The sequence below is a fragment of the Peromyscus maniculatus genome, chromosome 15 (genome assembly GCF_049852395.1).
Source record: "Peromyscus maniculatus bairdii isolate BWxNUB_F1_BW_parent chromosome 15, HU_Pman_BW_mat_3.1, whole genome shotgun sequence".
Taxonomy (NCBI): Eukaryota; Metazoa; Chordata; class Mammalia; order Rodentia; family Cricetidae; genus Peromyscus; species Peromyscus maniculatus.
The window spans coordinates 9,576,787-9,603,879 of record NC_134866.1 but is presented as its reverse complement, the minus strand read 5'-3'; the positions used below and the strand labels follow the sequence as shown (position 1 = coordinate 9,603,879).

The following is a 27,093-nucleotide window of genomic DNA, read 5'->3' as shown; positions in this document are numbered from 1 at the left end:
TTTTATATATCTTTTCTATATATCTACATAAAATTCAATTTTATAAAAATAATATAAATTAGTTTACACACCAATGATAATTAGTTTACACATCTATGATAATTTTCTAGTGTGATATTTGGGTGTTTGATTCCTGTGGTAACCCATGTTTCCCTCTCTACCTTTAGTTGACATTCTAGCTTATTTAAAATTATTTAAAATTCAGTCACTGTACTCAGTAACTCACAAATATTTGTCTTTGAGATTCTAAGCCCTGTCTAGAAGCTTATGTTGGTAATAACCATAACATCTGGAGTCTACCTACAGAGGCTTAAATTCTTTTTCTATTAGAGACTGGCCTATCAGGGGACTTCATCTTTCCATGTCTCAGTTTCCCATCTGTAAGGGAAAACTGGCATGCTTCCCTTCTAATAGGTTGTTGAGGAAATGTGAGCATTCTGGTGTCCAGGGCAAGGACACTCCCCTCCCCCCAGGTCCCATACATAGTTCCTTTGTGTAGTGTTGTAGATTTCAGCCTTGATAGTGGAGTGATGACTCATTAGTGTAATATTTTCTCTATGTTACGTATTGGATGCTCTTCCCACATAAAATCCAAACAATAATCCCAGGAGGCCACCTTGCTCCCTTTCATAGCTCCCAATGTTTCATCTAGGAGAAACTAATCACCTTGTCCAAGACTGAGGGCTAGAGCTGGGGTCCAGATCGGACTTCGGAAGCTAAGCACTCAGTGAGCTGCATGGTCCTTCCCTGGAAAAGAGCACAGCAGAAATCAAATGGGGCCGGAGAGTTGACCCAGTGGTGAAGAGCACGCACTTGTTCCTCCTGCAGGAACCAGGCACACATTCATAAACACAAAATAATAAAATCAGTCTAAACAAAACTCCACACCAAATAGCGACCCAGCCTTCTCCACCACTCCTTCCCTACACGTCTAGGTTTTACCTTGATAGAACTTCACGCCACTGCATGTTGTGAGCCAGTTCCCTGGCATTCTTCCCCGAGTTCGGGTCTGCTGCTCACCAGTGTTTTCCTCAGTCCTTCCCTTTTCTGCTTTAATTTAGACAGAGTGGGAGACAGTCATTTCATTCATCTTCCCTATCCTAGCATTAGTCAATAAATGTTGTTTTAAAGATGTAGGTGTGTGATATATGAGTGTGTGTGTGTGTGTGTGTGTGTGTGTGTGTGTTGGCGCTTGAGTGTGTGCAGGAAGTCATGTGTGTTTGGTATGTGAGAAGGTGCATGTAGAGTATGGAAAACAAGTTGCTGTGTCCTTCTTTGAGACAAGGTCTAGAGCTCCCAGATTAGTCTAGACTGGCTGACCAGGGTGGTCCAGGGATCCTCTGTCTACCTTCCCAGCATGGGGATGGCAAACACCCACCTCCTTGTCCAGTTTTGTCTGGTGGGTGCTGGGATTGAACTCAGATTCTCCTACTTCCACAGCTGGCATTTTACCAGCTGATCTTTTCCCAGCCTCCACAGTGGTTTCATTCAGTTTTAATATTATTTCTTGGTCTCTACTACTTGTGCCCACTTGTGTGAATCACGGGATTAACAGCAAACACATTTTTAGAAGAGAATTTATTTTTGCCTGTAAACAATTTTCAGCAAGAATAAACACTGATGTTTGGTTTCCAGAATGAAGAATGTACTTCTGTGAAAATGAGGCAGCGCACTGAGTCTCTCCTTTGCCCTTCATTTTCTGATTGCTTAACACAACTCTTGGGCACAATGAGATTTTATTTGTGTCTGTGTTGTTATCTAGGTTTTAAACTGCTTTGATTACTGTATAAAGTGTATTGTTCATGATATGTTAAATTTTTTATTACCTTTATTTTTTATGGTGGCTGAGAAGGTGCACTTGCCACACTTGCAGTCAAATACAGTGAAAAAAGAAAAACTGTGTAACACAGTACCACCAATCTTTAAAACCCCTCTTAGGAAATACGAGCCCTATTTCTTAGATTTTTTTTTTCATAAATATTTCAATAGTTTTCATTGTGTCAGTTAACCTATTCTCCTAATTTTTTGCCTATCATATGATAAAAGTATTGAAAGTTAATTGGAAAAGTAAAATCCTGAACTTGTCAGTTCAAATCCTGACCTCATCAGGGCAATCTCTCCTCCAGTTTACTTTCAGCTTTTATTGTTTTGAGAGAATTCCTTACACACTCTAAGCAAATTGTTTTCTTGATGTGCCATCATTACCTTTATGTTTCATTTGGCATATAGCCCTTATGAAATGATAATTTATAAGAAATAGTTGCTAGGAAGTCAAAATTGTGCTGTGTGACTTGAAATTGGAATCTAATATAGTGCACCTGGGGTACAGGTTCCAGTATATAGACATTTGCTGTAACTCAGCATCTCTACTGATCTAAGATGTCACAAAGCAAATGTCCTTATAGTGATTGTTGCTAGGACAGTAAATAACGAGTCACCTCCCACTCGTAAGAGGGATGCTATTTCCATTTTATATGTCAATTTGACATTAGACGTGAATATTTTTTGAGAGACAGATAAAAACAGTGGCCTGGCATCATCTAAAAAAACCTCAGAAAAGAAACAAAAACCAAGATTCAGTTTAGAAACATTGACACTGATTTTAGTAACTTGTGTGAAGTCTTCTCAAAGCAGCCTAGACATGTCGAGAAGATGCAAAGACTTTGGGGACAGCCACGTCAACTCCTCACTCTGCCTTGCTACTGGGATGGCCTTTTCCTTCCCCGACAAGTCTACTGTCTCCCAAGTGCATTTGTTCCTGTGAAAGGAAAGCTTTACTGAGAAAAAGGCACATGAAATCTTTAGGGATTTACTTTACAGAAAGCAGAGCAGCCGGGCATGGGATGCTGCGGTACTGATTACAAATACTGAGCCCTCTTCACTCGATGTCCATCCCCAGGCATACCCTGTCCCTTCCCTTCTCTCTATTCTGGAAAATGGCCTTGCTGCTAAATTTATTACAAACTCAATAAAGTTAACATAAGGTTAATCTGAACACATCTTGAATGTTCTCAGCTAGGACAATAAAGAACTAATTGTCCGTGCTTCCTAATAAAATATTTTCCTCTGAGATTTTTTTTTTAACCCATGCTGGAGATCAAAACCCAGGGCCTTCTGCCTGGAGCCACACTCCAGCCTAGGTTTTGGTTGTGAAAAATGTCCACAGGTTGGATGTGTGTGTGTGTGCCTCCCTTTGATGTTGGTTAGCAATGGACCCCCGTATTTTCGGCTTACCTCTGAAACAGCGTGTGAATTGTCATTTGATTAGGTAGCATGGACTGTGTTGGGTCATCTGTGACGGATTAATTTTGTTTTATTCTTTCGAACCCCTATTTTTTTTTATGTGTGTGTGTAATGCTCCCCCCTGCCTAGACCTGGTTAACCATCTCTGCCAGCAGGTCCTCAGTTTTTTACTCTGTCCCTCCTTTCCTACCCTAGCCCCGTCTTCCCCCGGTGTCGACTCCGTCCCCTTGCAGCGCACAGGCAGCCAGCACGGGCCGCAGAATGCCGCCGCCGCCGCCGCCGCTGCCGCCACCTTCCAGAGGGCCAGCTACGCCGCTGGCCCAGCCTCCAACTACGCCGACCCTTACCGACAGCTGCAGTATTGCCCCTCCGTTGACTCTCCGTACAGCAAATCGGGCCCTGCCCTCCCACCCGAAGGCACCTTGGCCAGGTCCCCATCCATTGACAGCATTCAGAAAGACCCCAGGTGGGTAAAACCGCATTTATTTACTCTGAGATGTATAAAAAGGTTTAATAACCCGGTCTCCTCTTGGCGCGCGCTCTGTGACACGACATTGCCTTTGCCTTCTTGTTGGCTGAGGATGGAAAGGTCGGCTTTTCTTGCGTTTTACAATGTTTGTGTGATAGGAAATGTAGACACATAGAATGGACCCCTGATGTCTCCTATGGATCAACACCCAGAAATAAAACATAAAGAACTACTATAAGAACAACTTTGGGTGCTTATGGGTGTAGCCCTCTGATTTGGTCCGGAGGGGTCTTCAGTGAAGTGGGAGCAGAGGCAGGAGCTGGGCAAAGGTCTCATGTGACCTTCAGTGTCACATGTGCTCCTACCGCCTGGGAAGAAGAACTTGTTACCAGCCTCTGTCTTTCCGTTTATCAGAATATAAAGATCCCCCCCAAAAAAAATTATTCTCAAATTTGAGAAATCAGAAATTAGTTGTTTGGGAATTGGTAAGAACTTGGCTGTGGATTGTTGGAGATACAATTCGATAAGGTGCATTTCTCTTCCACCTTCTTGTTTCCAGCGGCAGCTGGGGTTTTCATGGTCCTCTGCTTCTGAAGTTGGGATTGACTCCTTGTGAGTTAATATAGATGCAGTCTCATGTGCACATGTACAGATGTGTATGCTCTCACACATATAAATGCATCTATACATATACACAGACATATATGTAACCTGCCCCAGTGAACACTCTCGATAGGCCGAGATGCCAGTATTTCTTTAGGGCTGGGCTTGAGTGTGATGATACATTTGAAATTCATCTCCAGGCATTTCCCTGACAGGGCACACTGCTTCTTAGGTACTGTATCGAGAATTTGCATGGTTTCCCATATAAAGAGAAATTGCCTCTTCAAACATGAAAGGCGAATGGAGCAATCATTTCATCCTGTGCTTTCAGATAGCTGCCTCAATACAAATGAAACCCACGTGGAGGGCCCTCACTAAGTGCTGTGTTTGGTGCAGTCTGCATGGTAGCATTGAATTGTACTAAAGGCTCGCTTCTGACTGCAGGAGGTTGAAGGTATAGCTCATCCCCAGAGCTCAGTGCTGGTCTCTGGATTTTCAAGCTTTCACAGCAGTCAAAAGTCTCTGAACTGAAACCCACCTTTCCTTTTTAAAGCATGCAAGGTTAGGACGTTCTTCAGAAACTATTTTTATCATCCTTTGTTTGGAAATATTTTATTCTTAACAGTAAAGCAAGAATATATGGAAATAAAACATTAGCGGAAAGATGAAAAGATGCTCATATAGAAGACTGTATCCGACTGGGCATTGTTTGACTTTCACACTGTGTATTTAACTTGGGGATATACACGCATGTTATGTTGGATATTATGTGTTCTAGCCTTCCTTCTCTTGCTGTGTTAAAACACTGACCAAAAAGAGCTTGTGGGGGAAAGGGCCAATAGGCTTGTGCTTTCCAGCCATAATACATCATGGTTGAGTCAAGGCAGGAAGGCTAGGAAGAGCTTGAAGCAGAAACCATGGAGGAGGCTGATTCCTGGCTCTCTCCTTCTCCACAGGCTAGAGCTTGGGTGGCTTCATTACACCGCACAGAACCACCTGCCTAGGGATGGTGCCACCCACAGTGGGGTAGGCCCTCCTGCATCAGTTCATAAGCTGGATAAATCCCACACAGGCATGCCCACAGGTGAATCTGATAAAGACAGTTACTCAACTTTGTCCCTTTTATTCAGGTATACTTTCAGTCGAAGCAGGCATTGCTCTATAATCATGGCCATCTCCTAATGCACTATTTATTCCAAGTTTGCCTTAACCTCATGGTCCTCCTGCCTCAGTGTCCCACGTGCAGAGATTAGAGGCATCAGCTACCTCATGAGAATAAGATTATATCTGCAATAAAAAGGCTTTAAGCATTCCTATTAAGGAATTTGGCTTAATAAGAAACTAAATTTATGTTTCTCTGTGTGCAGCCTAGCTTCTGTGCTTTATATTGTGTGTTAAAGGTACTTTATTTTATGAAATGGAATAACCTTCCTTTTCTATATTGCTGTCACATTCATAGGTTTATTTCTTTCTGTCTATCGTCACAGCCTTTACCTTTTCAAGTTGTGGATCATGCTACTTATATTTATTGAGTGCCTACTACACACCAAAGAGAGAAACACCAGTAAGAAATGGTACAAAGAATAAGAGAATACTGGCCACTAATCTTTAGTATGTGTTAAATTTATACTGCAAATTAATACTGTGGCTTTTAAGTTCATCTTTATTTTCAAGAGCACTAGATGCTGCCCTTAAGGATGTGTGTAAATTCTGAAAATTCCAGCAGCATGCTAAGCACAGACATACAGACAGAAAAACAGGGAATCCTGGCAAGGCCCAGAAAAGAATGTTTTGTCCTGATATAAAAGACAAATAAACCCAGTAATACCTGGAATGGAGAATAAAACACAGTAATGCCTTTTTGCAGGGTGTCTTTAAAACTCTTACTATTCTTGTTATGGATTCAAAAAACCATGTGACTCTTAAGTCCAACGTATTGACTTTTAAAAGACATTTTCCATTTCTTTCAAGTGATAATTTGTGGTTGTTTCCAGGCGCATAGTAGAACTAAGTGTGCTAGAACAAAGATGTCTAACTTTTGGGGTTCAGGAGTATCTGCTCTGTCATTAGAAGCTGTTGACTGGAGTCTTTCCAGCCCCTTGACTCTTTTCGCGCTTCTCTGTGTAGTATTCGTTAGCCTGGAAGGAATGTCCAGTTTGCTGTCCACGGCCCAGTGAGCCGAGGACAGCCGCAGGTGCTGTGAACACACAAGCCCCCAAACCCACGGGTCACAAGCCGCAGGTGCTGTCCAACACACAAGCCCCCAAACCCACTGGTCACATGATGAGATGATTTTGTGATTTGTCTGTTTGTTGTTTGCTTTGCACGTACTAGCACACGTAGTTTTCTTCCTTTTGCATCTTGCATGGCTCTTTCCGAGGTGGGGCAGTAGTTCTGGATGGCCGTGTGGCAGGCAACAGGGAGGAGGAGGGAGTGATTCACGTGGCTCTGACACAGCACAGCGATCGGGAGCTGTATGGTTTCTGTGACAGTCATTCAGTTTTTCCTGGATCTGCCCCTCAGATCTTAACAGAGATCCATCTTCTTTTTCATTACAGAGTTGTAGAGGATTGTTCAGTAAGATGTTTCCAAGCAAATGTTGACTTTGAACATAGGAATTTGAAGTCGAGGGAGTCTTACTCACACTCTGTACCGAAGCCCCAGAGGCTCCTTACCACTTTGAGTTACTTCCAGCCTTGGGGTGAGGAAGGACTGTTCCTGAGGGCTTGGAGTTTCTTTGTTGACAGTAGTGGGCTCAGTCACACAGATTTTGGGAAAATGTTGATGTTTCTACTTTTAACTCTTTTAGACTCTATCAAATGTACAGAAACTTTTCATCCAAAGAGATGGTGGCATCCAGTTTCATTTGTAAAGTCAGGGATCCTGGGGAAAATGAGGTTTTTACACATACAAAATTCACTTCAAAGCCACATTTGCTGAAGGTTTGTTTTTTTAAAAAAAAAAAAACATAATTATATATTCTTTTCTATAAGATGTGAACCTCCTGACTATCAGAAATGGCCGATATATACTTTGTACATGAGACCAAATATTGAATTGTTTCTATGTATATGTTAAATATACATGTTTAGATATGCTTATGGGTAAGTTAAATATATGTGTAAGTCATAATAGTCGTATTATTTTAAAAGTTAAATAATGAAATAACTAGAAACATAAATAAAGACAGATGTACCGGTGTCTGCTGAAGGAACTATAAGTGGTCTCATGCATAAGAAGAGTAGAAGTTATATTTAGAACTTTTGTGACATGACGTACAAATCAGAACAGTTGTAGCAGCTTTAGTGAGTTTGGTTAACCAGTGTTCCAGGCTGGTGAAATTGATGCACACTATTTTAAAGAAAAATTTCAAACATGCTGAAAGACCTTTCTCTCTCTCTCTCTATCTCTCCCTCCCTCCCTCCCTCCCCCCCTTTCCATAAAATCTTGGCACACATATGTGGGGACGCACATGCCAGTGTCCACACAGTGGCCAGAGGAGGATACTGGGTGTCCTGTCCTACTGGGTCATGTCCATCTTATTCCCCTGAGACAGGGTCTTGAACTGAACTGGACCTAGGCTGATAGACAGCCACTCCCAGCAGTCATTCTGTGTCCACACCCATAGGGCTGGACTTACAGACAGGTGCAAGGCCACGTGTGGCTTTTTACATGGTTTGGAAATTTGAACATAGGTCCCCATGCTTGTGTACAAGTCTTCGTGTCAGCCCAACTGTCTCTCGGGTGCCAAAAAATCTCATTCACAAATGCAGTTTGCAGTAATTCTCTCCTTTTTGTTTTTGTTTTTTAGCACAACAGAGCAATGCACACAGTAGCATGTCTTAAATGAAGATGTTGAGCACAAATCAGCAACTGCATTGTCAATTGGCTGTAGCTTATTCCTATTCCTTGGAGTTGTTTTAAGTTAAAAAACTGATCAATAATATAAAAATGGGCACTTTTAGGGAAATATATATTTATGACTACTATGTTTTATTTGCTATGTTTATATGTTTTTTTTTTTTTTTTTTGGTTTTTTTTCGAGACAGGGTTTCTCTGCGTAGTTTTGCGCCTTTCCTGGAGCTCACTTGGTAGCCCAGGCTGGCCTCGAACTCACAGCGATCCGCCTGTCTCTGCCTCCCGAGTGCTGGGATTAAAGGCGTGCGCCACCACCGCCCGGCCATGTTTATATGTTTTGAAACTTATTGTATTGGAGACATCATATTGTCGCACCCAATAATATTGCTTATCCATATATTATCAATGGGTAAACTGCAGTAAAGAACATTGTCAGATGTTTTTCTCATTATTCATCAATGTATTTCTCATCATAATATATATATTAAATGAACCTTCAGATAGAAAGTAGTTTTAAAATGCTCTACAAAGGTGGAGATTCGAATGTTTTTTAAATCTTAATGCTTAAACCATAGTACTGTGTAATTTAGATTATTATCTAGCTTAAGTCACATTGTTGGGATGTTTGCAAAGCATGTATAACATTATTCCCATAGTCTACTTCTCTTGGGCTATGAATCTCTGCAGATCCTAATATTCATTTCCAACACCCAGTTATCACTCACCTAAGTGGACCTTCCAAGTTTGAAAATCACTATTCATTTCACTGAGTGCAGCCACCCTATTCTGTTCCCTACCCAGTCCCTCTAGCCAGACATTCAAATTGAACCATTTTACAGAGTTGTTATAGAATAAGGCAGACACAGTGATATTGATGATACTGTTTTGTAGTTTTTATTTTGGAGAGGTCTCATGTAACTCATGCTACCCTCAAGCCTGCTATAGAGCTGAGGATAACCTCAAACTTCTCATTATCTGCCTCCACTGCTCCAGTACTGAGATTACAGGTGGCCACCGCCATACCATGTTTGAAGAAATACAGAGAGTCAAAGCCAGGGCTTCATGTGAGTAGACCAGCACTCTACCAGCAGAACTGCTTTCCCAGCCCTCCACAGTAACGTCCGTTGAAACACAGTCCATGTCTCTCCTAGGTTCATTCTCTGGTCTTGTCTCTTATCTTCGAGATTACAGGAGAATGTAATGCTTTCCTCTTCAAAAAACAGTTACTTCACCCTCCCCTACCCACAATGGCCATGTCCTCTGTCCCTTGCCAAGCTGCCACTGCCCTCTCACTGTCCTGTCTGATTTTCTCATCTGCCCTACACCTCACCATTATTTGTAGAAATGGAATCAAGTTTACTTTGGACCACCTACATTTATTGTGGTTTTACCTGGCTGGTTAAATGAAAATGATGTTCATAAGTGACAGCCATGACAATTAAAATTAATTAATAATATGGCTCAGGTCTGGTGTTGAACATTTTATATCCACTATTCAAGGTGATCAGTCTAAGATCTCTATGGCATGACTCCCTCTTTAATCACCAGTTAACACGTTAAAAAGGTTCTTGGCCACGACTGCCTGTTTTTCCTCATCCTTAACCATGTAGTGCCATACATTCTGCAGATCCTGCTTCAATATAACCTGGTGTGATATAACATCAGCGATGATTCTTCATTGTACTTCTTAGAAATGTGATTATGTATCCTCCAGGTAGTCTGAGGACAGGACTGAAGTGGCTGGGGGCTTCAGAGTTCTGACTTGTATTCATTCGAAATCCCTCTGTTATTGGATGGGACCATTGGATTCATCTTCTTCTTCCAACTGTGTAACGTGATAAGTTTTCATGAGAAGATAATTAATGTGGGGGAACTTCTCCACCGTTTTGAGTCAAGAGAAAGATAATGTGCTCCTGGAACACAACAAGAGTAGATGGAGCTGGCTTTAGGTAAACGTTAAAGGAGAGCTCTGAAATGATACTTCCTATCATCCTGCCTTGCTATTCCATCACAAGTGATGATGTGAAATCCCATGTCTACCATGTACAACCAGTACTTATGTGTGACTTGATGTCATAAGTCACTTTTGTTTACCATCTTGTATTGAACAATTAATTGCCCTCAAAAATGGAGCACTCAAAATATTTGTTGTTGCTAGACAGGTGGTAGCGCTGACTGTCAGTTGTTAACCAGTGACAGTTAATTACCATCACCTCTTGAAAAGTTTTGCAGCAAATTGGGGACATTAATTTAGAGATTCTGACATTGGCAGGAAGAAGATTAGCATTTCAAAGTCAGAAGAACAATACATTTTAGCATGAAGTTTCACCGTGCATGGCATATTATAATTTGACAAGTCCGGTAACTGAAAATCTTCCATCTCCTGAAGATCATCCCCACCACTTGAATGGTCTTGGTGCACTATGTGTGTTACCACGTAGTAAACATATTAGGAAGACAAGAAAGAGGCGGAGGGGACCAGAGTGAGAAAAGGCACAGGTAAAACTGTGAGGCACATTATATAAATGAAGCCTGTTGGTGGCCGAGAGGAAAAAAACATACACCCATCTATGTTGTATCACATTCTCAGTTTTCTAAGACATTTCCATACTTGCTTTTTTTTTTTTTTATTATTATGTCTGTTGTTTAAACATCCATGCCGGAGCTTGTCACCTAAGCCCCTAGCTTGGGGGTGCTTTAGAGATAGGACACCACACTGACGACGTTCACGCTGTGATAACTGGGTCATTTGCAAGAAGCCCTGAAGTCCAGGTCTCAGCCTGCCACATGAAGCTGCAGTGTGCTAAAGGGTGCTATGTTAGGGGTGGGCCTCCTGACTTTCAAAGTTAGCTCAGTGGGCCACAGTATATTTTGACTCCATACATCAGATTCTTTTTGAAAGCTTTATGGGTACCCACAGAGAATGACCACTCCTTTACCTTGCACAGAAGCATCCCCAATCACTTAAGACATAGGGAAGAGAAACATGAAATAACTTGGAATGTAGGACAGGTGTTTCGGTGGAATAAAAGTAGACTTCTGAGGGAAAAAAAATCAAAGTTTGTTAAAGATAGATGTTTGGAAACCACTGACTTAAAAGTCACAGTGAGGGAGCAATCACTTCTTGAACAAGGGAGTGATATAAAATTAGTCTAAGGCACTCATATATATCCACTCCTATGAGTATGAAAAAGTAACCATGGCTTTTTGTTTGCTTTACCTACATAGACTGTTTTGAGTATTCTTGATGAATAAGTGAGTAGAAGTATTTCTACTAAATATATTTCTTCTAAATATTTCTTCTAAATATAGTTTATGCTCTCCCTAAAAGTGATAGTATTTATTTTTAATCATTTAATTTCCAAAAAAAACATTTACCAATATCTACCATACCATATACAATTAGCAGTAATAAAGAAGTTTGAGGTAATAAGCATCCAACATGACGCCCAGTAGTATTGCCTTCTGTTGTTTATATCTTGTGATTTCCTTGTCCATGTTGAATTTGAGTGGGCCTGTGTGCATAACAGAATAATGCAGAGGGGAAATTTGTGGGTTGGGGAGGCAGAAAGCAAGTCAGAATTCTAGGGGCCTGCAAGCAGTACTGTGAGCCAAGTTTGAAGGTACGCTTCCCTCTGCCAATTGAGTCTTTGGATCTTCCAGCTTAGTTCTTAGAAATGATGGAACACAGATTATCATCCCTGATGCTCCTTGTCCTGGGTTCCTGTGCAAAGACACCATAAGGCAATAACTAATATGGCTGCTGTTTTCAGTCATTGAGTTATAGGGTGAGTTGTTAAACTGAACCCGAGTGATCTTCCCAACAAAACATCAACCTTTCCTTTCAGTGACTCCTCTGAAGCCCTTTACCCCTTTGCTTATTAAAAGAGGAATAGTCAAGAAGTTGGCACAGCTGGCATGCTTACCAACACATGAATGGATAAACAAAGTACAGAGTATGTAAACAATATTCAGTATTGATATGGAATGAAGTATAGATGTGTTATAACATGGATGAACCTCGGGGACATTCTTAGTGACATAAGCCAGGTATAAGATGGCTGATTGTTCTTTAGAATATCATGAGGCAGTAAGAGTATCATCTTCACAGAGCTATAAGGTAGAATAGTAGCTACTAGTGGGTGTGGGAGAATAGGCAGTTGATGGTTAGTGACCATCAGCTTTATCTTTAGCATGAGGATTTACTAGAATTGGACTGTGAAGGGTTTTGCACAGAGTTTGTGAATGTGCTTAATAGTACTAGCTTTGAAATAGCTAGAATGGTAAAAATGTCTGTATATTTTATAGCAACAAAAATATAATTGAGGGGACTGGTAGGATATGTCTCAGCTAGTAAAGTTCTTATTGTACAACCATGAGAACCTGAGCTCTTATCCCCAAAACCTCTGGATAAAACTGGATGTGGCGGAATGTCCTGGCACTGGGAAGACAGACAGGAGGATTCCTGGGACTTGCTGACCAACCAGCCTGGCTGAATTTGTGAGTTCCAGGTTCAGTGAGAGACTTTGTCCCAAAGGAATGTAGGCACACAACTGGAGAGGCGGCTCGGTGATGAAGGATGCTTAGGGCGCTTCCTGATGATCCAAGCCCAGGTTCTGGCACCCCCATCAGGCGGCTCACAAACCCCATAACTCCAGTTCCAGGAGATACAATATCCACTGGTGTACATGGGTGCCTGCACTCACATAGTACACATACAGTCATACAGGTACACACACACACACACACACACACACACACACACACACACACACACAAATAAATTATTTTTAAAAATCAAGGAGTAGAACAATTGAGGTAGATACTTAATATCGATCTCTCGCCTCCCCATGTAACCGCATACCTGTACACATGTGTACACACACACACACACACACACACACACACACACACACACACACACACGATAATAGCTAGCAAAATGCTGTCCAGGCACTACGTTGTTACAGACAGAAGTCTACACAGAAGCAGAATAAGGAAGCCGGGGAGAGAACGGATGAATGAGTCATGCTTGTGGATCCTAGCTATGGCTATTTTCCAAGCTGTGCTGTCTCCTACCTTGTAGGAAATGGTAAGAGTCACTTCTGTGAAAGTTACCACAGCATTTTTGCTTTGCACTACTCCTCAAATGGGCTACAAAATTCTATAAATACATTGTAATAATATATTACCTAATTATAATAATACCCATGTTAAAGAATGAATGTAAAGTAGCCTTTTAAATCAGATGCCATATTTTTCTACAGAACAAAAACATTTATTCACACCACTTAAAAAATTAGCATCTTTATGGTGATCAACTTTAGATATTTTATTCTTTTACCCAGCAAATATTTATCGATACTGGATACCGAAAAACATTTGCATCAGGTAAACGAGGTGAAAATAGTGACTAGGAAATAAATGGGAAATAGTCATGCGTAAAATCATATAAACTTTAAATCGAATGTAAATGAAAACTTGGCTTTTACATTTACATTTAAAATTCCACTTAGTAACTGCTTACACCAACCATCACACACTTCTGTGTGATAACTCCGGTCCTCCTTTAAAATGCCGTTTAGTACCTGCTTACACCAACCATCACACACTTCTGTGTGATAACTCCAGTCCTCCGCATACTGCCTGTTTGCTTCAGAGCTGAAGTGCCATCTCATGATTTCTACCTCAGTTGATTTCCCCTCACCCCAAGGACAAGGCCCCAAATCACCAAGCTTTCAGCCAATACAAGGAATCCGATAGCAAAGCATCCTGTTTTCCCAAGAGCCAATAGGGCTTCTCTCTGTCTCTTCACAGAGATGCTGTCGTGTTTCAAGCCAGGTCTGATTATATTAGAAAATTATTCTCGATGGTAAATGAAGTTGACAACAGCAAGGTACTTCTGACATTGAAGAGTGAAGTTTTATAATGCCTGGGCATCTTTAGATAAGGTGATGTATTTCTGGCAGGGGCCTTGTAATGTGCTCATTGTCCTCTGTTTTGAGGATGACTGAAACATGAACAGATTTAAATTTGCCATAAGTCAGATTGAAAATAACAGAAAATGGCAGCATTAATATTGTAAGTGGAGCTTTAATAGCACAAATACTGTGTATCTTCAAAGCAATGTATAAATACCTTTGTGGATATATCCACACAAATATCCACAGACACTTAAACATATTCAGATGCATATACACAAACATAATAACACACACACACACACACACACACACACACACACACACACACACACACACACACTGGACCTTCCTTTGTATAGCTAGCTTTAAAACTAATGCTAACCCCAAGGATGAGACACCAAATCATCACAAAGAATGCATTTTCATTCTTCAGAGGCAATGCCCTTGCAGTTTTATTACTGACATCATTGGCTTACTAAAAATGGAGGTTTTCTGAGCAGTGTGGAAGAATCTCTCCGGCCCCTGGGCCTGTGCAGTGCATCTGCCATTCTGGCCCATGCTCCAGGCTGAAGCGCCTGTGTGTAATGTGCCACATTAGCTCATTCTGCACAGCGAACACTTACCAGTTGCAGGGAATGAGAATGCACTGTGGCAAGTCAGTCAATAGGAGCTTGTTGTAAGTTTCCAGAGAGGGATGAAAGAGACAGGAAATGGGCTGACCAGCCTCAGCCAGGAGTGCCTCATTGAAAACCAGTTCACAGGCTTGGGTACAATGGAAGCTTTTGGAGCCCGGGGCAGGAACTCGAGAATGGCGCTGTGGGTGGAATGAGCCTGCTCTGGCCTTACTGCAGTCTGTGGTGAGAGGTCTAGGCCCCTCTGCCCCTTCTCTGTCACCTGGCTACTCATTCTCACCTCCCACTCCTTTCCTTCTTGTCTTGGCTTTGCTCACCAGGCTGTTATGGCAAAGATTAGGCTCTGTCTTAGGCCTCTACTCCTTCTATGTACAGAACTCTCCAACACCTAGAATTCCACCTTGCTCAAGAGAGGACTGGGTACCATCCTCCAAATTCCTGTGATGACATCTTAACTCCTAGACCCATAGTGTATAGAAACAGTCTCCAAGAGGGTGGCTAAGGTAAATTGAGATCACTGGGCTAAGGCTCTGTTCCCATGGCACTAATGAGAAAGACTATGCAGACAGTGAGACTCCAGCCATGTGAAAATTGAGGAGGGAGGCCTCAGAATGAGGAAAATGGGCTAGCACCTTGACCTGCCACCTTGACCTTGGGTTCCAGCCTCTAGAGCTGTGATAACATGAGCACTATGTTGCAGATGGTGCACAGTTTGTAGTATTTTGTTGCCATAGTCCTAGCTGGTTTTAGTGCCTTCAGTGAGCAGCCATGACAGTGCCTAACTAGATTAATTCAGAGATTGTGTCATCTGCCCTCTGCTTAGAGGAGGTGCCCCTGGGCCCTGCAAATCTCAGAGCTGCGATATGATTCTATAGGAATCTACAGAGCTGTAGATTCAAGGAGTAAGGTTGAGTGGAGCTGTGGTTGTGACAACTTCTCTGAGAAGGCCAAGGGGAGGCTGGTCTAGCTGCCCAACATTTTGTTCATGTAGATATGGCTTTTCTGAAGATTGGTGTGGCACAGAGTTTAACTTACAATGTGCAGGTCAAAATAGAGCCATTTATCAGCTCTAAAAAATTTGAAAATGAATGTATAAGTTCTGTAAAATGAGATTTGAAAATGGGGAGTTCTGTATTCTCTCTCTCTCTCTCTCTCTCTCTCTCTCTCTCTCTCACACACACACACACACACACACACACACACACACACACACTTGTATGTGTATGTAAATGATCCTGATACATGTACATGCCCAGTTACAGAAGTGAACTGATTTCTATAAATTAATTGTCATTTCATCATTTAAGAATTGAAATCACTGAAAAACTATTCACTCTACCATATTTTGAATTTTGCATTAAACATATTTTACTGAAACAAATGAGCTCTAGAGTGAGAAAAACTTACTAGCATCTAGAAGCTTGCACTCCAAAGTGTGAGTCTGAGCCTGGGTGCTGGCTGGAAATTTAGAATCCCAGGCCCTACTCCATGCCTCTGACACCACAATCTGAATCTTAACCAGACCCATAAATGTGAGCTGTGAATGTGGAAGTTGGGAATCACTGATTCTATCGGAAACACCTCTCAACCACCACACCCAATTTATTGCAGACGCCAGAAATTTAAAAGATGGCATTAAGATGTCCCTTTGATTGGACCATGTTAAATGAGCCTGGTATTATATTGCAATGTTATCACAAAATAAAGTATTAGGATCATTTGATTTTTATAGACTTAGAGTGTTTCTTAGTTGATGAAATGTCTGAATTTGAGAACCCAGGCGTTCCGTGCAGTTGATATCATGATCAACAAAATGTAAACTCGCCATTTAAAATGTCAGAACATAAATTTTTAAGGCATATTTTACCTACTAAAATTTTTGTTTTCTTGGCTTTCAAAGATGTTCTATGTCCCCTCCCCCTCCCCCAAGACAAATCCTCCAAATGTCTCCTTTTTCTCTCCTATTGAACCTCTCTCAGCTTGATGAGGGAGCTTTGAACTCTTATCCCAGAATCACTTCTACTTGCGAAAGCCTTATTATTTCTGTAATGCTCTGTTTCAGTCCCTGCCCTCCTGTCATGCCGTTGACCTCTGTCAGTCCCAGGGTAATTGCTCCACCCAGTCTCCTCTGATTGCATCTAAGTGGTAGCATCTCTCTCCACTCAGAGATCCCTCAATCTGGACACGGACACTTCATGCGCTGTCATTCTTTACAATCTGTGTGGAGCACTGTCTGTCTCCCACCAGATAGATGCTCCTTGGGAAATTCATTCGTGTATATCTAATCAGCACGGGAAAACATTCAAGTCTGATGTCTTCAGCCAAGTGTACTACTGCATTGCAGCCTGAAATTCCATGTTAGAATTGCAGAATCCCATATCTACTCCCAGGCCTACAAACCAATATCTGCAAGAACATCCAATACTGATTCATTTTACATTAAAGTTTAAGAATCTTCGATTGAAAAATCAGTATTACCCAGCCCTTTTCCTTCTGCATTATCAATAGAAAGTAGCAACATTTCATTTACCTTGTTATGGTGGTAAGTACCTTTGATTTGGGGCTCAACTCTTAGGGACCAAAGAAGAGGGGCAAACAGCTCATTTTAACCTTTGTAAGGGGAGAGAAAAATGCAAATATACCCAGAAGGAGGCAGCCATGCTAGTCTAGCTGTGTTGTTAGACTAGATGTTTTCAGAGATTAGCAATAGGAGATGCATCCCTTGAGTTGTAGAGTAACAGCTCTCAGGCTGAGACAGTGTACCTAGCTCAAAGTCTGCATTTCTCCAAAGGCCCCTTCCAAGTCTCCTTCACAATTTTTCCGTGCCTCATCTTCACAAATAGTGAGCAATATCTCCCACCTCTGAAACTCACTATGTATTTACCTATACAGCATTTCAGAAAACATACATCTATAGAAAACAACAATAGGATAACCAATATGTCTCATTGTAGAACATTCATTCACGGAAATAAAACTAACTCAACAAAAGTTGTACTTTCAATAAAATTATACTTTTTGTTTTAGAACTCTATACCAAAATTTTATGGCTTAATTCATATTTTTGTTTAACTGTGTGCTATTAGCCATTATAATCACTGTGTTAAAAAAATTAACAATTAGAACTTTAGTGTCAGAAGAAATGAATTACACATGTATGTTTATGGGTGTGTATGTTTTAATGAATTATCACAGTCCTCTTTTGATCATTTCAAAGTGATAAAGCATGGAGGTTCCTTTAACATGTGGGAATGCATCATGATCTATATTTTCTTGGGTCAAATTCTGACTCTTTCATTAGGCCTGTAAAGGAAAATAGAACTTCTGAAGGCTTCCATTAGGGTTCACCTTTGAGCCAGTTTCTCAGAAATAAGAAAGGAAACAGTCTCGCTCCTCTCAGACTCCAGTTCAGGCAAAAAAAAAAAAAAAAAAAAAAAAAAAAAAGAGGTCAGTTCTTCAGCTACAGACTTTAATTTCCATTAAGTCTTTTACTCCTTAGAAAAACAAAATAATATGTTGGGTTGAAAGCTGGAAAAATGAAACTTGGCCTTGAGGTTTTTGAGAAATCAGTACCCATTCCCTAGCAGATTTCAGAAGTAAACCATTTTAGCCTCAAAACAAATGGTTTCTTTCAATTAACACACAGCAAATGAAGATGTCTGAGTGCCTTTGAAACAATGGCCAACTATACACTTTCCCATCCCAGTACTCTTCACATTCAATGGCACACTGTCCAGGCAATGGCACACTGCCCTCAGATGGAGAAGGCTTGGGCATTTCATCCTTTCAAGGAAGCCAGAATTCTCCCTTGCCAGTAACCTGAGATGCCCCTGCCTTGTTCCGATAGGTACCCTCCAGTGTCCCATTATTATTTGCTAAAGTGAAGAAACCAGGGACGATGTTTTCAGATCTTCCTCCCAGATTCTTCAGACAGGCAGAAACCAGGCTTTCTGACAGTTACTGCAGCTCGTGGGGAAAATTCCTTTGGTAATTTTTAACAAGAAATAACTGGGCCTGCCTATGATCATTTACTCAGACTTCACTTTAAGGCTTGCCATGCTGTTCCAGTGTTAACAACTGGGGAGTAGTATCCTAGACAACTAGGAATATGTTCTGTTGCATGGCAGTAATGGGATGGGGCAGGTGGTCTCTGTCATCCTTTTCAGTCCCATCGGTGTTTGTCATATAAATCTCAGGAAAGGGTTACCAGACCCTGTGTGAAATCCCTTTATACCCAGCAGCAAGTTCAGACACTCCAAGCTCTGGAAACAACACAGACCACGGTCAGAACACATCTAAGACAGTAGAGTTCAGGATCTCAAACATTTGGCAACGGTCTCATGATAGTCTGCCTATCACTTGACTTCTGGGATTCTGCCGTTTTGATTGACAAATACCCATCTAGTGGCCAAACTACGAAACGCTTCTTCTCTGGGGCTGCGCCCCCCTTGCAATCACAGCACTCGCCCCTAGACTCCCATGGCCAGGTACTAACTGCATTATGGTGGTCTCCGTTCTTCTCTAGCTTTAGGATAGTTCCCTGGGATGGGATGAGCTGTTTGCTCATCAGTATTTCCTGCCAAAATAGAATACCCATACTTCTTTGAAAGTTATCTTGACCTGGAGCAAAGATTCTGTTCTATGCCATGCATGCTGTAATTCTCCCACTTGTAATAAAACAGTTGCTCTCTTAAAGCATGTAAAATGAAAATAGCCTGTGTAGTAAATGTATTTAAAAAACCACACAAAACACATAATTCCATAACATAGTGAAACCACCAAAAAACTTAGGGTAGGTTGGCTGCTTTCTAGACACGGATGTGATATCTGATGAGCCCTTGTGTGGGCAAGTCCCTTTTTTATCACTAAACATTTTGGAGGCAGTTCACACGTGGTTGTTACATGCTGCTGTGCAGTAACGCCTTCTTTATGTCAGCAGAGACGGAGGCAGTCAATTCTGTGTCCCGTTGAAATGACCACGGTGAGTTATGTATGTCTACACCCGCAAGAAACTTCGGGGTGCCAGTGGGGAAAGGAGAGGTCAACACTTTCCCTGCTGACCTTGTAATGTGAGAGCAGCAGGCACCGTTGGGAGAGTAGTGTGGAAGGAAGATGGGCAGACTTCCCAGAGCAAAGGTGCTGAACTGCATGGCAAACATGTCGTGGGTCACAGAGCTCCCTGGGGGGTGTGAAATATTGGCGGTGGTGAAAGGTCTCCACCTGTCTAGGAGGTGATCTCAAACATGAATTCAAAATAGAATGGGTAATGAACCCAAGACGCTGCTCTCAGTTCTCGGCCATGTTGTGCCGCATGACTTCACCAGAGCCTTGGCTGGTCCTAAACCACACATACCTTGCACGGAGCAAGCCCTCAGACCTCTCCACACCAACAGACACTGCCTGAGACACACCGGTCAGATGTTAACCGTTCTATGTCCCAAATTCCTGTGCTTTTTATTGACCATACAAAGTTTGCTACTATTATATAAACAAAATGTAAGCCTTGAAATTGTAAAAGACAAAATTTGTCGTATAAGATGTTGGGGAAACATCTTCATGCTTATCAAACTAGAGAAGAGATTACATGAGTCTAAGTTAAATTCTGTTAGCCCATTCTTGGGAATTGGCGTCGCTTTAACAATGTTGACTATTGAACGGTTCTTGTTTTTAGTGTTGCTCTAGCACACTTTTTCCTTTTCAGTTGCCCAGCTGATTAAATGCTTAGTATTCTGCCCCATTCGCTCACCCACAGAGCTTTTTTGAAAACCATGACATAGTCGCTTGTTTGTCTAAGGGTACCAATATTTGGATAAACAAAAATCCTAATGGAAAAGGAAAAATTGAAGCAACTGTTCTGTGCATGAAAGTGAAAGGTATTAATCTGCAAGGAACAGTACCATTTCTGTCAAAATCTGTCAATTGCATCTACAGATGCTAACAGAAGAAGTTAGATAAAATGTTGTATTTGAAATTTACTGAGTTTACTTTTGGTTTGTGTTGGTCTTACCACTTGGTCCATACCAGCAGAATGCAGTTAAGCAAGTCCTTTGACCAAGGAGCTCAGATGTAGACTCCCTTTAGGATGGTCTGGAACCCTCGGCTTCATTCCGATTCAAATTCGATTAGTATTCTCGAGTATCAGGTCCATGAGGGGCACCATGTCATTTCCACTTGAGGCCGAAGAAGCATCCCTAAAAGCTTCGTGGAAATTGAGAGCACATTATCCGTTTCAGAGTCAGATGTGACATACCAAAGTATTCTGGATGTATAAAAAATCCAATGCAATTACAGATTTATTCTGTGCTTTGTCACACTTAAAACTGACCAAATGGCCTGTCAGTTCTATATACATAGCACCTAGGTAGCCAAGGAGAGGCATGTCTGAACAGAAACCTGAATAAGAGATGAGTACAGTCCAACAGCCATCGATGGCTATGGGCCAAAGGGAATCCAAACTGCAAAGGCTTGAGAACCTGCAGCAAGGAGGTCTGCGAGTCTGGAAATACCAACCTAGGGAAACTGGGGCAAGAAATATGGAGGAGATTTGTGCAAGACACAGTTGTAGGGCGATCCTATTAAGATCGGATCTGTGACAAATCAGATAGAGCAGCACTCAGCACTTTTACTAATATGGGTGTTAGATTTTACAGGATCACTCAGGGCTCTGAGAAAAATGATTCTGAAAGGGAGTAGGCGAGGGGCAGGGATACCTTATATAGGGCACTGCAGACCTTGACTGAAAGCAAGAGGTCCACGCATGAAGTTAGGAGGAATGGCTATCAGAAGTCCTCACATTGGGAATGTACTTAAGGTGGCACCCACAGAGTCCTCTGATGAATTGAATTTGGAGTTCTCAGGGGGGAAAAAGGGGCTAGGATAGCCACAGTGCTGAATAGCTGGGAAGAACCTTGATTCTCAAGATGAGCCGTTCCAGACGACACCCAGTTTGAGTGTCAGGAGAAGGGGCAGAATGGAAAGGCTGGGGCTTATCCATTTCTATCCAAGTACAGCTGTGGAAGCAGAGCTCGGAGTGTGGACAGGGCTGGAAGGAAGACCTGGACATCCCAAGCCTGTGACTCCACGTGGGTCAGATACTGGTTTAAGCTTTTTGCCCATATTACAGCAGTCTTGTGGTTTCTAATAAGGTAAGCACTATTCCGATCCTCAGGTGGCACTTGAGCAATCCCCTCGAAGCTGGTAAAGAGCTTTGAACAGCGGAAAGTTTGGCAGAGAAAACTGAAGTGACTCCAGCAGTGAAAGAAGGAGATGACAGAGGGTACTCAAGTGTGGAAAGCAGGGAAGAAAGCAGGTAGAGAAAGGACCAACCTGGGTCAGATGCCGCTGTGCCGTCTAGTACAAAGGCTGATAATGAACCAGCCACTGCAGTCTGCAGCTTTAGATCTGGGATCTGGGGCAGTAAATCTCAGTTTGCTGGGCTTACCGGAATATGAAGGGGGGAAAAAAATAAAGACATCAAGCGCAGTGAAGTTTAGAAGCCAATACAGTGTGCCTTCGGGAATCTGAGCTGCCTTGGTTCAGGCCTGCTCGTCTCAATTCCAGCTGCTACGACCTTGAACTAGTTACCTAACCTTTTTGTGTCACAGTTTGTTCAAATCTAGGATGATGTTAATAAATCTCAGCCATAGATTTGTGTTAATATGTGCAAACTGCAGAAAACGATGCCTGACATTATATGGGCACTTATCATTATCAATACAGCATTGTTATCATAGGCGTCTCTGGTTATTTTCCTAAAGGTGAGTGTGAGGGTGTGTGGGTAAGTACAGAGACAGACAGACAGACAGACAGAGTATTCTTTGTAATAACAGATTTGCCAGCATATTGTTAGCTGCTGGAAGGCCGACAGATACAACATGAGGTGAAGGTGGATAGGGTAATTGTGAGAATTGTTGTGTTTGGCAGAAAAGTGGATTTAGTGGTATCAAATGAAAATGGGGTGATTTCCTCTATTTTAACAATGAAAAGGCCTGAGTAAATGGGAATAGGCTCAGTCAGGCAGAAGGATCTGAAGAGAGTGTCACCATCTGTTTTCTCACAGGGAAAAGATCCCAAGTGTCTGAGGTGAGCACAAGGAGAGATCTGGAATCTAGAAGTCTGAGGCGGCTCTGCAGAGTCAGTGTCTTGAGTGTGGCAGGGTGTGCAGCCTGCAGTGGTGGGGTTTGCAGGCAGGGTTGAGAGGTAAGTGTTAGTGGATGAACATGGACCTAGCATAATAGTTTTGTGTTGGCCTTGGCCATGGTAGCAAACCAGAGCTCACGGTCTAGATGATGGAGCACTGCCAGGAGGATGTGAACAGACAGTAAAGGATTCATAGCTTGAGACTCTGAGCCCAGGCAGGGGGATAACCAGGACCTGAAGAGTGACAGAAGGCACACAGGTCTGTATGGTCAACACACAGAGAAATTAGTGTTCCTCTCTTTAGAGAGAAATAGAGCTGTTGATAGAGAAAGGGCTGGACTCTCTGGAGTCTTCGCAGCAGGACCAGTGAGTGCAATTTCTGCCCAACAGAGACTTCCTTGAGCATCCCTGAGACCCCCAAACATTTCACATGTGTTCCTTACCAGACAGACAACACTTGATCAAACTTCTACCTCAAGGGCTCTCCAGCTCCGACAGGCTTTGATACAAAGAAATGTCATCGTACTCTATTTAGTACTGCATTAGAGATCTTAGGCTCTTCAAACATCTGAGGAAAGGGCCTCATCACATTTCCACCTTGACACAGATCCTCAAGTAACATTGATAGTAAATGCAGTATCCAAAAGCATGTTGATATAAAGATAGTTTTAAATGTACTTATAATTAGCACAAAATATACTTTAAGTGGAGAAAAGTACTATGCAAAACTGCATAAAGGGTAATTTAGAATTTATTACAGGTTTTCTTAGTTAGAGTTACTATTGCTGTGATGAAACACCATGACCAAAAACAACTTGGGGAGGAAAGGGTTTATTTCACTCATAATTCCATACAACAGTTCATCATCAACAGCAGTCGGAGCAGGAACTTGGAGGCAGGAGCTGATGCAGAGGCCATGGAGGGGTGCTGTTGACTGGCTTGCTCACCACGTTTATGTAGCCTGCTGTCTTATAGAACTTAGGACCACCATACCAGAGATGACACCGCCTACAATGGGCTGGGCCCTCCCCCAGCAATCACTAATTAGGAAAAAAAAAATGCCTTACAGTAGGCCTGCCTACCACCCAATCTTTTTTGTAATTTATTGATTTATTTATTTTACATCCCAGCTGCAGTTCTTTCTCCTCCTCTGAGTTCCTCCACCCACCACCTTCAGTCCCCACCCCCCAATCCACTCCTCCTCTGATTCTGTTCAGGAAAGGGCAGGTCTCCCATGGACGTCAACAAAAGATGGCATCAAGTTGCAGTAAGACTAAGCACCTCACCTGGGATTAAGGCTGGTCAAAATGACGCAGTATGAGGAGTAGGGTCCCAAAAGAAAGCAAAAGAGTCAGAGACAGCCCCTGCTCCCACTGTTAGGAGTCCAACAAGAAGACCAAGCTATACAACTGTCCCATCTATGCAGAATGCTAGGTCAGTCCCATGCAGGTTCCCTGGTTGTCGCTTCAGTCTCTGTGAGGCCCTAAGAGCCCAGGTTAGTTGATTCTGTGGGTTTTCTTGTGATGTCCTTGACCCCTCTGTCTCCTACAATCCTCTCTCCTCATCTTCAGCAGGTTTCCTCAAGCTCCACCTAATGTTTGGTTGTGGGTCTCTCCATCTGTTTCCATCAGTTACTGGATGAAGCCTCTGTATAACAACTGGGTTAGGCACCAGTCTATGAGTATAGCAGAATATTGCTAGGCATCATCACACTGACATTTTTTTCTCTAGTCCTGTTTGGTTTTATCCTTGGTCTAGCATAAAACCCATGCCAGGAGAATAAGCCCACCCTTGACACTGCCTGAAACAACACTAGGACCCATAGGCTGGATGACTAGAGACTTAGCAAACAACCCAATCTTATGGAGGCAATTTCTTAATTGAGCCTTCCTCCTCTCAGATGATCCCAGCTTGTACCAAGTTGACACAGAACTAGCCAGCACTCAGGTGAAAAGTAAAAGCATAATGCAACTACTTAGAGCATGCATGAGTGCACCAGCCTTAGTTCAGCCTCACACCCCTTGCTAACTGCGCTGCCCTCCCCGTCAACATGCAGTGGCCAGTAAGGAGGGTGTAGCCTGTGCTGTGTAGTAGCTAAAGCAATGAGATGTACAAATACAGGTGGGAGAGGAAGATTCTTTGTGTTATAAAAGCCAGTGTGTAGTCATGTGAGGGGAGGGGGGGAAGGATGGGAGGAAGACGGATGAAGTGGTAGGACCAGGCCAGAACCAAACAGAGTACGGCTTATTAAGGCAACAAGGAAGGCAGTCAGCATTCTGTACAAATGTCTGGTGACGTCCAGGTTTCCTCCCTCCCCTGGTAGAAGTGCTAAGGACAAAAAGAGCTGCAAACTATAGACACTGTCTGAGAGAAGTCCTAATTCTCCATGGAGTGATGGGGTTTAAAATGATCTACAGCATTTTAAAACAAAGGTAAAAATGTTCTGGAAAGATAAAATGTCATAAGCAAATACTCATTCAGAAAACAGAGTATATGCAAAGGGTGTGTAGTCTGAGGCATTGTGACTGGCTTTGAATGAGTTTATGTGGCATAAGTGTGAGAGTGGACCTGTTAGTGTGAGGGAGCAAGTCTGTAATGTGCAAGAGTGGATGAGGGTGATGAGAGGTGTTGGATGTTGAGTGTGGACATTACTGTGTGTGTGAATATACATGAAACTGAACATCAGTGTTGCAAGTGTGTGTAAGTATATGAGGGATATAATGCACAGGGGAAAGTGTCTTCATGTGTGACTGTGAGCATGAGTGTTTAAGAAGCTAAAGATGCATATGTAAGAGTTTATGTGATTATGTGAGGATGAGAGTATGTAGGGAATATGAATGCATGGATGGATGGATGTATACAAGGAGCAGAACCTGTGTGTGGGGGGGAGGGGGAGGTGTGTAGTGAGTATGTAGGGTAGAATGAGTGTCTTGTGTCTTGCACGTGAGAAGGGTCCCTCTGATCTGAACCAGATGGCAAGATCAGTGGGAGAGCTGGTCAATCTTTTCCCTTGGTAGTTCCACATGACGAGGCAAGGACCTGTGTTTCTGAAAGCCAAAAGCTCCCAGGTGTTATGAACAAAGATTGACAGAATCAGAGCTGAGCTGCAGGAAGATTACAGTGATTTTCATGTGTAGGATGGAGTGAAGAGACGGATCCATGAGCTGTCACAAGAGATGACTTTGGAGTTTTAAACCTTAGAAAACAGAGGTATAAATAGAAGCAATGGAGGTAGGAAGCGAAACAAAGTTTGAGGGAAACTAAGGATTCACTTCTGATGTATCAAATAGAGTATGGCAGGCCACTGGGTGCTTTGAGTACCTCCTAGAAGCCATGCTTGTGCTCAGCACACTGGGAGGGACTGAGAGAAAATAAGGAGTATGATACAACCACTGGGCTGTGTTGATGGAAAGCTCTGCTGGGGGGAAGTGTAGCATATTTCTGTCTAGCCACTACTGAAACTGAGTCCCAGACCCTTGAATTTGACCCAAAATTGTGTTAATAAAGACTAGTACATCTGAACAGAAAGATCTAGTCTAAGCAATGAAATTTTTTTACTTGGATTTGCATTCTATTTTTTCAGTATTTCTAGTTTGTTTTGCTTTGATTGAAGCCAAATTTATTTTTAAAAATAAAATTAAAAGTTAAGCAGTTAACACTTCCTTAACTTTTCATGTATTATCTCTAATTTTGAGTTTTTGACTAACGGAACATTGAGGGAAGTAAGTCCACCTTCCCTAAATCAGGGTCGACAAACAAACAGCTATAGGTAAGATTTGGCCCCTGACCTGTTATTTTCAATGAAGTTTTATTGTCATGCTCATCTCTTAACCCATTGTGAATGGCTCACTGCACAACAACTGGGCTGACCAGTGTGCGTCCTTCAAATCCTGAAATATTTACTCAGTGGTGACTCTTTGGAAGAAAAATGGATCACTGAACTTATTTCTAAAATAATAAATAAGAAGTCAAATACAAATGTAAATGTAATATATAGTCATTCCCCCCAAAAGTAGTTATAATTAATGGAGAATATATAATATTCTTTGTTTTTTGCTATTCTAAAAAAAAAAAAACACCAATTGGGTGGCTTATAAGTGAGATTAAATGTTTTCTCACAAACATGGAGCCCAAGCATCTCAATATTCAATGTCTAATCAGGACTAACTTAGTTGTCGATGGCCAACAGTCACCTTCTGTGTCCTTGTGGCTTTAAGAGACTAGA

At 42.1% G+C, this 27,093-nt stretch overlaps 1 protein-coding gene across 6 annotated transcripts in view; it reads left to right on the top strand.

Annotated features, from left to right (window-relative positions):
* The window catches only part of Ctnnd2 (catenin delta 2), an 881,165-nt gene that overhangs the window by 512,299 nt on the left and 341,773 nt on the right, over nucleotides 1–27,093 (top strand). For all 6 annotated transcript variants that reach the window (XM_076551692.1, XM_076551693.1, XM_076551694.1 and 3 more), the window contains one exon: nucleotides 3,439–3,709. In XM_076551692.1, coding sequence (XP_076407807.1) covers nucleotides 3,439–3,709 — 271 coding nt within the window. The remainder of the gene's footprint in view (nucleotides 1–3,438; nucleotides 3,710–27,093) is intronic.